Source organism: Crocodylus siamensis, chromosome 1 (assembly GCF_052110815.1).
Source record: "Crocodylus siamensis isolate JL-2025a chromosome 1, ASM5211081v1, whole genome shotgun sequence".
NCBI lineage: Eukaryota > Metazoa > Chordata > Crocodylia > Crocodylidae > Crocodylus > Crocodylus siamensis.
This window is the reverse complement of record NC_143395.1, coordinates 381,438,274-381,454,129: the sequence shown is the minus strand read 5'-3', so window position 1 is coordinate 381,454,129 and position 15,856 is coordinate 381,438,274. Positions and strand designations below refer to the sequence as shown.

The 15,856-nt window shown below is 39.2% G+C and overlaps 1 protein-coding gene across 2 annotated transcripts in view; it reads right to left on the bottom strand.

The window, feature by feature from the left end:
- Positions 1-15,856, bottom strand: part of GPR12 (G protein-coupled receptor 12) — a 44,606-nt gene that overhangs the window by 28,490 nt on the left and 260 nt on the right. Inside the window, exon 2 of one of the 2 annotated variants that reach the window (XM_090028435.1) lies at positions 9,934-15,522. The exons of the other annotated variant lie outside the window; for it this stretch is intronic. Coding sequence (XP_089884561.1) covers positions 14,506-15,510 — 1,005 coding nt within the window. The 5' untranslated portion in view covers positions 15,511-15,522 and the 3' untranslated portion in view covers positions 9,934-14,505. Of the gene's footprint in view, positions 1-9,933; positions 15,523-15,856 lie in introns of those variants that run through there. 2 annotated transcript variants of the gene reach the window in all.

The following is a 15,856-nucleotide window of genomic DNA, read 5'->3' as shown; positions in this document are numbered from 1 at the left end:
CCAAGGTCTGGAACAGTCTGCCAGCGGAGGTGGTTCAAGCACCTACATTGAACACCTTCAAGAGTAAATTGGATGCTTATCTTGCTGGGATCCTATGACCCCAGCTGACTTCCTGCCCTTTGGGCAGGGGGCTGGACTCGATGATCTCCCGAGGTCCCTTCCAGCCCTAATGTCTATGAAATCTATGAAATAAATTTGATCTAAACTGAGACTATAGATTCAAATTCCATTACCTGGGTTAACTTTTTATAGTTCTTATGTTCCTCAATAAGTTAACTATTTTGTCTCTCTTCTGCCTACCTCACCTCTCAGCAATGCCATGAGATAACTAAGTACTAAATCAATGCACAGTAACTTATGCTATAATGGAACAGCATTGGCGCATGGGTTTTTTCAGATGCTTACTGCACAGTAGCATATTAAGAGTTTTTTCCCAGCATACTACTGTGCAGTTAACATCTCGTGTAGATGCACCCTGAAGGCACAACTCTTCCCTGCCTTCTGACTGAAAAAGATGTCATAGGTTCTCAATACAGGGCATATCTTGTAACACATTCTTTTTTGTTCTTTTTGGAAAGCCTTAGTGGGCCATCAATTTGATCACAGCAGCATTGAGTTGATGGACATATTACTGCAAACAGGTATACTTGGTTTCAGCTACCAGTATTGCATCTTTCCCTATTTTTTACAACGTAGGCTATGGAGCACTTATGGCACATCTATATAGTAGGTTTACATAACATTTTCTGGCCTTAGCCCCTCAATTTTTTTTCTTTCACTGAGGCTTATTTAGTCTCATTAGGAATTATGTCATTGTCTTCTACAGAGTTAAAATGAGGTGTTATTCAGTGCTCTGTAATTGTTCCTAATCTGTTTACCTTCAAAGTGCTTCTATTTGTTTCTATTATAGGATGTTTTAATGAGTGTTCATTAAATCTAAATGTATTTGACTTTTTCCATAGACCTATGCAGAGGAATCTCTGGGCTACGTTGTTTCCACAACTTCCATGTCTCAGAATGATATAGAATCATAGAAAGTTAGGGTTGGAAAGGACCTCAGGAGGCCATCTAGTCCAACCCCCTGCTCAAAGCAGGACCATCCAAGAATGGAGCTTCTGCCACCTCTCTGGGTAACCTGTTCCAGTGTTTTAATAGTGAGATTCTTCCTAGTATCTAACCTGACCTTCCCTTGCTGCAACTTGAGACTTGTTGTTGTTCCTTGTTCTGTCTGTCACGTCACCACTGAGAACAGTCTAGCTCCATCCTCTTTAACCCCCCTTCAGGTAGCTGAAGGCTGCTATTAAATCCCCTTGCAGTCTCCTCTTCTCTAGACTAAATAAGCCCAGTTCCCTCACTCTTTCCTTGTAAGTTGTGTCCCCCAGTCCTCTCACCATCTTTGTTGCCCTCTGCTGGACTCTCTCCAATTTGTCCACATCCTTTCTGTAATGTGTGTGGGGGGTGTAAGATGGAACACAGTACTTCAGATGTGGCCTCCCAAGTGCTGAACAGAGGGGAATAATCACTTCCCTTGACCTACTGGCAACATACCTAACAGTGCAGCCCAGTAGGCTGTTAACCTTCTTTGCAACAAGGGTACACTGTTCAATCATATTCAGCTTTATTGTCCACTGTAACCCCCAGGTCCTTTTCTGCAGAGCTGCTGCCCAGCCAGTCAGCCCCCAGCCTGTACTGGTTCATGGGATTGTTCTGTTCTAAGTGCAGGACTTTGCTCTTGTCCTTGTTGAACCTCGTGAGATTTCTTTTAGCTCAGTCCTCCACTTTGTTTAGGTCACTCTGAATCCTAGCCCTACCTTTCAGCATATCTACTACTCCCCCCAGTTTGGTGTCATCTGCAAATGTGTGATTCTAGCAAAGTTAAGATGAAACAAAACATGGCTTTTTGGTTTTCTATCATTTTTCTTTCCAAGCAATGTAAGTCTTCTTTTATAGTATGTTGGGTATTTCTGACATCATTTGAATTCCTTTTTAATTAGAAGATAAAGACTTTTGCAAGAATAGATCTATTCTACATTTCAAAATATCATAGATTTCCATAGCTAACATTAAAGCAGCTGTTTTGCCACAATGGGTTAAATTTTATTCCTATGACTATTTGTATGACATTATTGTATTAGCATGAAGAGTACATCTGTTTTGAAACCCTGGTGTCCCAGATCCTCAACAGCTATTTAGGTGCCTAATTAGTAAAATTAACAGCAGTTATATGGCTAAGTACCTTTGAGGTTTGGGGCCTGTGTAACTGGAAAACTAATTTGGGTCATTTTTGCTGGAACTTGAATTTTGATTTAAAAAATCCAAATTTCTGACAAGCTGGTTCAGTTATTGTGCTTGGAAGGCGCCTACCATTCTTGCTAAGTTTCCTGAATAAGTAAGTACTTGGCAATGCAGCGATAAAGGCTGCCTTTTTCAGTTACTGCTTACTGGAGTAAGTATCCAAAATAGCATCCCATGTTGAATTTAACATTTATTTAAACACCATTCAGGAGGTGATAAAAGGCCCTACAACAAAATGCATTTCATAATACTACCATTATATCTCCCAGTCAATAGTTTGTGGTTTGAAATAACTCACAGCATTATAAAACTATTTTGCATTCACATAGCTTAAAAACTCAGAGTTACTATGCTTTAGTTCTGCAACTGAGGATACGAGTAACTGAAAGCGCAACACTTTATGCAGAAGAATTTGCCAATGCTAAATATACCAGCAACCCAGTATCTCCCATTTAAGAATTCTGTTTAAGATTTCCTTTTTAGATTGATATGACTTCTAACCCAGCCCCTTACACCCTTTTGCTGTCTGAATTTGACTCACAAAAACATAAGACTGTAAGTTGGTGACACATAGCAAGGTGTCAGAGGAGAGGGAGAACAGCAGTTCATTAGCAGTGTACAAAAGTATAAGTTAGTTGAATCTTGACTTTCATTTGCACCTTCACATGCCTTCTTCTGGCTCTTTGGTGGAAAATGACACCAGTCTAGATTTCCTGGAGCATGGTATTGTGGGTGCATGTTCTATGGAAGTCCAACTGGTCTGTCCATCTTTTTGCATCACCTCTGAATCCAATCTTTGGAATCTTTTTCCAACAACTCCCAATAATAAGCTGCGTGTGTTTTTATTCACATTTTTTAATAAAACTGTAGCACTCTTTGAAAAAGAATTAAATTATTGTTTGACAAGTAACACCCACTCAGTAGGAAGAAAAGTACAACCTTTTTAGAAAGGAAAATTTATTTGTAGTTACATGTACCACATATAAAATTAACATTAACTGAAACAGACATAATTTGTTTCAATACTTTGACTAAGCACTTACAATGTAGACTACAAAACTGTACATCTTAAATTTAGCAACTAACTCTTACAGCATAGTGCAATTGTAACATTTTATAAACAAAGAATTATTTGTGCCTTTTTTATTAAAATAAAGTGCATTAAATGGTTATCTTGTATACAACAAGAAGCTCTGTAATCGCTATCCCAAACTCTAATCTTTACAGAAACTTAAGTAAAACTCTTCAGCTTCCTTTTAAAATTAATTTGCAGCCTAGTTATCTATTATTCAAATGTCAACGATGATTATGAGAAAAAAATGTCACTGTAGGAAATAACCATAGATCTTCATGTTCTGAGCAAAATAATTGGTATTCGTATGAAAAGCAGTTCATGCAAACTTCTACTTGGGCTCCTAGGGAGAGGTGTATTTTTGAAAACATCCATGCAGCTCCTGTTTCTAAAACATTACATAATTCAGGATGTAAATATCATATTGAAGTTACCAGCATTACATGTTTGGGTGAACTATATTCAGTTTCCTAAGGAAAGCTGTCCTTGGAATACATTTAAGACGATGAAAACTGTAACTGATGGGCCTTATTTTTTCATTTGTTTTTTACTACATATGGTAGGACAAAGAAAATGAAAAGAGATATTTCCTGGTACCTGGTTATTGGCCCACGGTATTATACTCTGATGAGCTGGAGTTACCAGTAAATATCAAATCTTACATCTAGAATCACAGGCATAGACTTTCAACATTTATATGCTGTAAAATATCTTTTTTAAATAAACTCATTTGCAATTAATTTTCCTAGGTTTTTGCAATTATAGTGGAGCTAAGAAGAAAAAAAAAAGGAAGAACTACTGTTAAGGTGTGACCCCAAACTGCTGAAAAATAGAGCTGTGAAATAAAAAGTGGTCTATATAGGTCTACTGTACCTACTCTTTGTAGCTCAAGTAAGAATAGAAATTAAATGCTCATTGACTTTAATGGGTTTTGAATGAGGCCCCATTTACCCAAAGTCATAGTCTGTTGAAAGCAGAAGCAGAATTTCCATAGGCTTCACTGAGAACCTGATTCAAGAATAGGGCAGTACTACCATAGGCTTTTCCTTACGATTCGTTTATATTACCCACAATAGTAAAAACTGTCTGCTTGCTCACCAGTTGTAATTCCTCTCACGTTTTGGTACAAATCGCTCAAATATTTCTGCTTTCTGCTAGATCTGTTTCCTGCACTTACCCTTATTAAGTTTTAGGAACAACCACGTTAAATGGAAGTAGACAACTATATTCTGCTGCTATGCACTGGAACCATTGTTGCACAGAAAACCATGCACCACAACATGTATTCCACAGCACTGAGTGTCATGGGCCCAGGACACTTTTCTGTTCCCAGAGGAGGGGAATAAAAATGGAAAACAGAAGAAAGGATCAGGAATTGACAGAGTCAAGTGAAGTATGCTTGCTCATTCCTACATAGTCTGCAGAAAAGTCTCTGCACTAACACCACCTGATGAGAACCAAAAGCACAGTGCCCCCTTTTGAAAGCAACATGATTTGACATGGGGATTTAATATGGCTAGAGAAGAATTACTTCTGGCTTTATGCTTTCTATTTTCCTTTTAGCCCTCAAAATGAGCTGCAAGGATCTGAGAGGAACAAGCCAAGGACAGTCAAGGAGCTTTACGGTGGGGGCTGACCGAACACACTCATTCCACAAATTTAAACAGCATGTTTCCTGAAGATCTTGGGGTAACTCCTTGTTACCCTTTCCTGAAGGAAGACTGGAATAGACTGAGTTTTTAGAGGTGGGACGTGTTAAGCATTACCTAGGCAATGTCAAATGAGAGCTAGGAACAATCAATACCTTACAGGATCAGAGCCAAGATAGAGATTTTAAAACTTACTCTCTTCTGTGGGATTTTTCCAGAGAGAGGGTGGGAAACTATCAGATGTTGCAGTGATGGAGCTAGCTAAGATGGGGGTTATTTCTAGAAACGGCCAGCATTAGACATGCCTGAAACTGCACAGTAGATGAGTATAGGGAAAATGTTTTCCTGCTTCCCACTAATGGGTGGTTAGTTTATGCTATAGAACATGAAGATTTATATCCCTTTCAAAAACTCGTTTCTTGTCTGTTAAGCTCTTCCCACTGTAATAGGGAGATGTTTTCAGTATCTATCACCCTAATCACCCTTGTTTTTAATCTTATTTAGGTCTTGGTCTTAATGTCCACTGACTGCATTCTGGCCACCACAACCTGGTAATGGAAGCTTACATTTGATGAGATACTAAAATGTTCTAGAAGACCATCTTTGTCTGTTGTACAAGTGGAACATAATGGAATTATTTTGCTTCCAGTATTCTTATAATAAAGTCTGCATGTAGGTATTTTTAACCCAGTCTGCACATGAAAAAGGATTTATCCAGTTCTGTTTTTTATTCATTTGTGAACATACAAGTAGCATTGGGGTCCAATTTGGAAAGGTGTAGGACCTTCAAGTCCAAAGGTGAGGAGTGTGCCGCCCCTGCAAGATGGAGGAATTTGGGTTGTGTAATTAATATGTTGGGAGTTTTCCTTGAGTAAGGAATCCCAGACCAAGGCAATACTCGGATATCCCTGGATTTATAATTTCAGTACCCTTTGCAGTTTAGGACTGAATGTGTCAGTATACGCAGAACTACTGCTGTAAACAACATGGCAACAATTTACTTCATCCTTTTTCTAAAATTAAAACTACTACCTTTTTTATAAGGGAAACATAAATGGATATAGAACTTTTTGACTAAAAGTGTTGCGCCATTTAGGGAAGTCTTTACACCAAACTACAGAAGTATTATCCAATCAGAAATGCATGTATTACAAGATATTATTTCTTGCAATCATAGATTTTCTTTGAAAAACTTGACAATGTGTGACTGACTTTATTTTTAAAGCACCTTATTAAAATCTTTTAAATGGTTCTTCACCTATCCAAACAATACTTAACTTTAAAAGGTAAGACTATAAATTCCTTATTTACAAGGGGCTATGCTCCTCTGAACCTTAAAAAGGTAGATCACTGAAACAAAATCTGTATTGTACCAGATTTCATACTCATTGCTGCAAGTAACGAGTAACCATTCTCTTTAGCCATTACTAGAATGACTGTACCAATGTGGAAAATAAAGTCTATATAGCTATTATTACAGTACTTCATGCTTTTTAAAATTTCACTCTGCTAAGAATATGAATTATTTTGTTTAGAAGTTAAATAATACTCAACAGCTCCACCAGATCTGACTCTTTGCTGGCTTTCTTTGTACTCTTAGTTTTATGGAAAATGAACTTTAAAATTAAATTAAAACCATTCCACCTGAATAACCCTGATGCTATTTTATTTGGTTTCATATATAGTCCTCCAATAACTCTAAAATATGCCTACAAGTTAGATCGACTGCAAAACAGCAAAGTCAGTGGGAGAATTTCAGAAGTACCTAAAGGCTTTAGGACCCCAAGTTCTGTTAAATATCCATGGAATTTATGTGCCTTGATCCCACAGACACATTTGGAAATATCCCTCATATACCTTATATAGCAATGGAAAAATCTGTTTTCCATGAGTTTTATAATAATTGCAATAATTGTAAGGTTTGGAGGACAATCATCATTTATAAACTTCTTCAGCTCTATCTCATTTCTTATGCTGGAAAATGTTCAATATCCTGTCACTACAGGTTTGTATACTGCAGTACAATACAGTACTCATTTGCTGCTCATCTAGAAGGGGTGGTTAAATTTACAATATCTGCAAGAGCTGTGACAATACATTCCAGCACAGGCCCAGGCATTTAGTCTGTAATATGGGTGGTAGCGTCTTTAAAATCATTATCACAGAAGCAACTTCAGTAAGTATGAAGGGCTTGTGCCCTCTTCAGAAAAAAAACAGGAACATACTTTGATGTATCCTGTCCTAAACCTGCAGTCCTTTTCTATGGAAAACTCCCAGTGACTTTGACTGGAGTTATGCAGGATTGCAGAATCAAGGGCAGTGATATTTCGGCAAAGTAGCATCAGATGTTTGCACATTGCAAAGCTACTCATTTGTGTATACAGATAAGGTGGTTAACATGAAAAGTCAATGTTTACCAGCAGCTACCATAAGAACACAGATACTGCTGTACTGGTTTAGCCCAATAGTCCATTCTTTTCCCAACTGCTGCATGAATTTCAGAGGAAGGTCTATGCATCCTCAAAATGTGTATTTGTAAAATGACTTACTAATGGGAGATTTTTTTTTTTACAGTAACCTCGGTTAATTCCCTGAACCGTAAAGACATATGTTCATGCAACTTTATCTAATCTAACATAAACTGGATGTCCTCACTGCCCACGAACATTTTTAAAATCCTGCTAACTCTTGGTCTTAGTAAATCATAACGGGCAGTTCTGCAAGCTACTCCCACATTGAGTCGAGAAGCATTTCCAAATTTCTTGTTTTTCATAGTTTCATAGTTAGGAGGGTCGGAAGGGACCTGAGCAGATCATCAAGTCCGACCCCCTGCTATGGCAGGAAAGAGTACTGGGGTCAAACAACCCCAGCAAGGTGATTTCAATTTCACTTAAAGTCCTCCTGTTCTTGTGTTGTGAGATGAAAAGCAGGCATGCTTGATTTATCTTCCCTATCCCTTTCAGTTTTTTAAATGAATGTTTATCATGTCCCTTCTATTTAGACTTTTGTGTATAACAAATAGTCTCATCTTCATTCTGTGTCTCTGGACTACTAAAGATCAAAATCAAACATAGCATTCCCAAGTGACTGATTTATAAAATGGCTTCCTAATATATTCAGTATTATATTACCCTTAAACTTCCTAATATTTTGATAGGGTTTTTTGGACTGTCACCAAGCACTAATCTGCTGTTTTTTATCATCCAGTTGTCCACAGTGACTGACCCAAGTCTTTTTTGTGAGGGGCTACAATTTATCAAAAATCCAGCGATGTCTATATTTAAACTTACTTATTCCATCCTCTATTACCAAAAACTTATATATGTTAACAATGAATTTGACATGTGACCTTGTTGCTCAGTTGCTAGTTGTCTTTAAGTTAACAGGGCTGTTGACTAGATTTAATAAATGGCAAGAACTAGACCAATCTTGTGACATCTGCTATCACATGCCATAGCAACTCGCTATCATTCTGTCACAGTTCTAATTTTTGTACCTCCAAGATAAAAACTGGTTCATATCCAGGTATACCATTCATTTTTTCACTCTAACATGTTTCAGAAATGCCTACTGTGTCAAAATTCTGTTTCACTGCCAGGCATTCTGGAACAACCATTTTTTCCTATACATTTTTTTTTTTAGATCTGGATATAGGCAGTAAAAACATCCAGATAGCAGAGCTATTTTCTTATCTCAAGTAGATGGAGGTATTTGGTATCTTACTGCTGCACAGTAATTGTGGATATTTTTTAAGCGCTGACTATTCTGCCACATTTTTTAACCGCAAAAGTGGACACACACACACACACTTTCTGTTGATGGACATTAGTACATATATGTTTTAACATATAGTTCTTTTCACTTTAGAATAAGCTTAAGAAAGTGAGGAAATTTACATTCCTTGAATGGCTGGACTGTCAGTGCTGAAATGGTAGCCCTTGCTCCCCCTGAAGCTCAGCACCACTGGCAATTCCAGCCAGGGTCAGCCAAGATCCAGTAATCAAGAGCAGATCTAAAAATGAGGGGTAAAAAATGTGGAGATAAAATGCACTCTTGGCCTGCTCCAAATACCACTGACGTCAGCGGGAAATCTTCTACTGACTTCAGTAGGCTTTTGGATCAGGCTCCTGAATGATTAAGGGTGGTGCTGAAGGGACCACAGTATCCTAGGGCACTGATAGAGATTCTGGGGGCTGATACTGACAGACAGTTTTTAAGGAGGTATATTGGCTGATACTGATACAATTTTCTGATATGCAGCCTGGCAGCTTGAAGACCTGCGTGCGGCTGGTAAGTCTGTTGTGGTGGAAGGGATGTAGGGGGGAAGATCGAGGCCTACTGTGGTGAGGGAGGGAGTGGGGCTGGTGCAGGTGCAAGATGGAGCTGTGGCTTGTCTGGGTGGTGCAGAGAGGGGAGAGGGGGCTGCTCCTACTGCTGTACGCACCTGAGGGTATGGGGGGTGGGGCATGTGTCCACCTGCTAGATCTGTGCAGGATGTGGTTGGGTTGTGGGCTGGGCTGGGCTGCACTAGGGGGCAGGTGGAGACGGAGCTGGAAGGAGGATTATGGGGTGGAGGTTGAAGCCACCCCAAAATTCACCATAGCCCCATTCCTACCGCCTGCCCTGAGTGCAGTCCCAGCCCAATCCCCCCCACCCATGTGCTGGGAAGAGACCAGTGCAGCCTCAGCCCCAGCCCATAGTCACCTTACACAGCTCTAGGGGCACATGCCGCCCTATGCCCTCCTGGGGTGTGTGCAGTGGCAGGAGCCACCCGCTCTTCCTGCAGCTCTGTCCTGCACCCCACCCCATCCACACAGTGCCTGCCCCAGCTTCACTCCCTTCCTCAATGTGGGGGCATTGATCTGCCCCCCACGCCCCTCCTCCCCTCCCCCCCAACAGACTTACCAGCTGCACGCAGCTCTTCATGCTGTTGGGCTGCGCTCCTCGCTGCCTACATGCTGCGCTGCAGTTACACGCATGCATGAGCGTTTATCAGCCAAATTATTGGCCACATCAGGCTGATTTCCAGTACAGTCAATTTTATGTTGGTGCCGATTCGATTATCAGACTGATGCATCGGTGCACCTCTACAGCATCCCCAGCATAACTGCAAAGGAGACCCGTCAGCTTGCTTCAAATACATCCATACATCATAGGGAATTTTTCTCCATTTATGCCAAAAACTTCTTTCCAAAGCCAAATATCAGCAATCAGCTGCCAAGGAGCACAGAGCAATTTCATGGTTTTCAACATGGCAACCCTTGTAAATATGGATGTCTTCAACACAGGTTTTATGAAAGCCTCTTCTGTTAAAGGAAGTATATCAGTGTTAGTCTAAAACCAGAAATCCTGCATTTAATTAACGCTGCAACTAAACCTAAATCTTAAACCACATGAAGTAATACATTTAATAGAAATTTCTTGTGCTATACTATAATGCTCTCTGGGAGTTCTAATGAATTAAAGATATAAAAACTGAGATAAAACTTATCAGTAAATAATTCCATGCAATAACTTAAATAATCATAATACAAACCCAGGTGAAACACTGTCTTATACTGGTCCTTTAATTAATGCCAACCAAAGGAAGACTTCTATCTATACATGTTCATTCTATGGGTTTAATTTAGTACTTGAAATTAATTTTTGCCTAATGAATTTATTGCTTCCTTGCTATTGCCATGAATCTACTCTACAGCTTTATACAAACAGTAAGTTAATGGGATTTTATTGCTTTTATGATAAAAACATTGTTTTCATTATTGCTAATATTTTAAATGTTAAAAAAAAATCAAGAATCTAATAGAAATGGATAGGTTGGGAACATGGAGCTCTGCAAGATGCAGGAGCAGGCCAGTTAAAGCATCTCTATAATTTTGAGTTTGAGCCTTGCCCTAGACTTGTGCCAGCAGCTGCACCAAATTGACCCAGCTGTAAATGGGTACCTGGACCTTTGAACTGGGGAGCCAAATGAATCTGGATGTGATTCTTAGCTGTATCACTCCTGAGTCTGTTGTTGGCTACCAAAATTAGTGTGCTTTAACTACATTTACTCTCAGCCACTTGACTTTGACAGGAAACAATGGCTGTAGTAGATTTTGCCATCAAACATATAACCTGAAGGTGGAGCATCAGCTGAAGGTGGTTTTTCAGATGGTGTGAAAAACCCAGTATTGCTTAGAATTGTCAATTTACCACATCATGTAGCATTAGGCATCAATACTGTTCATTGCAGCATAAAAACATACACCCTGGGGCAGATCTCTGTGCCTCACCAGTGGTGCCCCTTCTATTTCAGGAGGGGCACCACTTGCATTGTGGGATTTGCCTATAAGGAACAACTTCCAGAATTGGGACCCAAGATAAACTGTTTTTATATCTAGAAACTTGACTAGAAACATGGCCAGAACTGCAGGGTCTGAAAAATAGCTGCCTTTAAAAAAATTATAGCTGTTGTTCATATCTAAACACTTGCCTCAATAGTTCAACTGACCTCCCCCTGCCTCCCCCCAACCCCGCCATGAGGACACGTGTTTATTTATACGCATACCATGCATCATATGCCCAATACTGCAAGTTTTATAATTACAGTAATGCTGTAAAGCATTCTGGGCTACAGTCTTACACAGGCCACGCTCATTGACTTCAATGAAACTTTTGGCCTGCATCAGGACTTATATTAGTCTTCTGAATTTAAGGATATCTTTATTTTGATAATCCAAATCAATCAATCAATCGAGTGCCAACACATCTGGGCAAGGCTGTAGTGCTAGAGTCTAGAAACAAGAAACTGCCCCTTATCTAGGGATGAATATCACTCTGTAGTTTCAATGCTTCTGTAGCCTAAATTTTAACCTAGATGGTATCCTCAATTTTGTGTTTGGAAAAAGCCTACTGCATATAGATCTCCCAAATCATGCTCAGAAGAGAAGGGTCTTATTTCTTTCTCTGAAAAGTTGTCTACAGCTCTAGGTTCCACACTGAGTGAGACAGACACTGGTCAAGTCACAATGTCAGTTGTTGCAGGAAAGCAAACATTGTTGTCCTCAGGCTCCTTTCTTTTAATGCATTTTTACCACAGATGGGTACTGTGAGGGATAGTTTACATAGGTTGAGGATTGGGAGGTGACCAGATGTTACGGTTGTATGCACCTAGAGAGAAGTGCCGCAAAACTCATTTCTTTTTGGGACAGAATTTTGGTCACAACCATAAATGGTTGTGATCACGGTTTTTTGGCACTTTTGTATACAAGAGGCAAAGCTTATGGCAAGGCCTTTACGCACCATTCATTTAAGAATTTTCACAAGTAACCTTAGCAAGAGCTTCCAATATTTGATACTTTGTGTACTTATAAAATCAGATGTATATGGAGCATAGTTATTTTAAAAAGTGACTTTCCTATAAACAACAGGAAACTCATCATGACTATAACTTCATTAATATTCTGATGTAGATAAAGAATGCCAATATTCCAAATAGTATGCACCATTTGGAATCTAGCCCTCAGTATATCTGAAAGTCCTGGTGAAGCCAATGAGAATTGTAGGAGCACCATTCAGTCAGAGTAATGACATGCAATTTTAAAATTGATTAGATCCCAAATTAATAGCCAAATACCATTAAGGTTGAACAAGGTAAATAATGGAATATGAATCTAGCATTAGAACAAAAATCAATTATTGCTGCTAAAATCTGTACAGATCTCTGATAACATAAGACTGGTTCACATTTGAAATTTAGCTCTGTGTATCACATACGATTCTTAATGCCACAGAAACTTGCTACAAAAGCTAAAGTACCCAAATGTTCACAGGAAAAGACACAGATTCCATCTGAAAAGCTCCAGTGTCAGCAAGACGGTAGTCTCTACTATCTATACTATACAGGTATATTTTTTCATCAACTTTATATATTGCTATTTTTACATTGGAGTTTTTTTCAACTGTAATGGAAGATACTGAAGCAACAATACAGTACATTTACTTTGACATTCAAGAGAATATAACCTCATATTAATGCTAATGCTTGTAATTCCCATTAATGCTAATGGAAGTACAACTTGTACTGTAAATTCCCATGCACTGATATGAGACTACATCTCAACTTTCACAAAGAAATGCAGATCTGGGTTTTTTTTTCCCAGTTAGTTTTTTCCCCCTAATGATAAAATCTTTTTATGAGAATACATTTTTGTTCTATTGCATTCTACTGTGGCTTTAGTGAAAGGATGGAAGCAGCTTAAATTTAACTATTCAAGAAAGGAAGTTCTGCTGTTTAGACTAGAACTATTAATCCAAAATTCAATGGTGAAATGATATGCATATAGTACTGAGCATCATAATGTGAGCAACTCATGAATAAAATTACTATGGTTGCTGAAACAGTTTCATGTATGCATTTTTGGTACACACACTACAAATGCATGTTCTCAAAAATGCTAAAACTTAAGAATTTAAAATCACAGCAGAACAATGAGAACATGAAATAACAACTGTGCATCAACCATTAACTTTAGGGGACCATTTAATGTAGATGCTAAACTTATTTTAACAAGGTTTTTTTCATTAAATACTCCCTTGCACGTTTCACTGAAAAAAATCTATCAAAGAAACGTAAAGTGCAGTATGCATAATTCCTAAAGGCCATTTGGTTCCAATGATTTTTGGAGCAGAACTTCCCATCAGCTTCAATGGGGAATTTTGCCTAAAAATCAGTAGCACAAAAAGCCATGATGTCTCCTATTTAAATAAAAATAAATAATGATTTTTTAAAAGAAAGAAAACAATAGGAAAGACAAAAAATATATTCTATTCTTGCATCTATCCAGAACTCAGGAGAAAATAGGCAGTGTTTTAAAATAACGATCCACTTACTTAATGCTGTGACACAGAATAAAAACCTATACAGGTACCTCCTCATTTATAGAAAACTAGTTGCACAGAAAATATTATAATAAATACCAAGTGAAACAACAGTGATTGGGCAGTTATTTTGAAATGTGTTCCACTAAATTTACAATCTGGTTTACAATAACAAAAATCAAGGCTGTTATCTTTTTTACTAGCTTACCAAAGCTAGAAGTTACATTATCTGACAACAGAAATAAAAAACAAACATGCAGCACAATTGAGCCCAATCACAAAACAATTCTGAAAAAGAATGATTCTTCAGTCTACTTTTTTAATGACTAAAGTTAATGTCAAATCACTGTGTTTATGAATGACTGGGCTAGATGACCTGTACCACAGCAAAAGAACCTGAGTGACATTAGAAACCTGCAAGAACACTGATTATTTTGGTTTTGAAAATCTTCCTTAAACCACTTCACTCATTTTGGTCAATGTGGTTTCTTTTTACAAAATGGTCAGTGCATCCTGTGGCTCGACTATGAATCCAATATGTAGTTTAATGAATGAATCTAAACCAAAGACTGTGTTGCAGGAATGTGTGAAAAATAAAATGTAAAATAATGTCCTCCTAGCTGTTAGTCAAACATCACTGGGTGATCTTGCTCTTTGAGACAGATTAGAAGGAATGCAGCCACAGCAGATGAGCCAAAGCGCTTTTTGTATCTCTTGGTTTCTAAAAGCGTATATTACAGGATTGATGATGGAATTGTAGGTGGCTGGCAGGAGAGTGGCATAGGTATATATAGAAGGGTATGTGTAATCTGCTATTAGAGAATAGAGAGTGAAAGGCATCCAGCAAGCAGCAAAGGTCCCCAAAATAATGGCCAAAGTAGACACTCCTTTTCGGGTGGTCACATAGTGAGATGTGGCCAGGAAATGGTGTTGCAAGGCAATCTGATGAGCATGGCGCATCACGATCTTACAGATTTGGATGTAGAGCTGTAGCATGAGGGCAAACATAAGCAAGAAAGAGACTGAAAGGATAGCTGCGTTATTTTTAGTGAGTGGTCTGATAACACTGCAGGTGGATTCATCTTTGAGGCAGTTCCAGCCCATTACAGGCAGCAGTCCAATACAAATAGATGCTCCCCAGAGCAAAATGAGCATGACATAGGTAAAAGTGACAGTCCTTTCTGAATTATAAGTTAAAGCATAATACAGTGAGAGGTAACGATCAACAGTAATAGCCAGCAAGCTGCAGACAGAGGCAGAGAAGGAGGCAACAATCAGTCCAATTGTGACCAGTTTTGTAGCTTCTGACTGGAGAAGATAGGCAAAAATAAAATTGATGATCAATCCAATTCCTGCTAAGAGGTCAGCAAGTGCCAAGCTGCCTATCAGGAGGAACATAGGGGCACGGAGACTGGGATTATGGAAAATTATAAGAACCACAATAGCATTTTCGCATGAAATAAGGGTTCCTGAAGTACACAAAACAATGTCCCAGGGGTTTACTACGAGCTCGGGCTCGGGATCTACGACAGGAATGAGGGAGGAGGCCGCAGCTGAGACGTTCTCTGCCGTGCTGGCGTCCACCGTGTCTCGAGGCAGCCAGCTTACATTACCCTTCCGGTCTTCATTCATTTTAACCCCCGTCTTCTTCAACGACAAGACATGTTTGGGTTTTTTTTTAATGTTTGGGTACAGCACCAGCGCAAGCAAGGACATGCACTGACCTCCCACAGCGCGAGGGGGCGGGTGACACTTGTTACATAAAAGCAACGTGGGGAGGGGCAAGGGGGCAGAGGGCCAATACTTCCTTTTAAGAAGTATTTGGGGGAAAGCAAAGCGGGACCTCCAGGGCGAGAAACCACAGGTACGTCTGCAGGGTGCAGGAGGCTCCCCAGGGAAGGGAGCTGCTCCCAGGCGCTGGGAGGTCCGGGTGTCACCGCTTGGGGAGCGGGAATGCGATGAAATCAAAATGAAAATC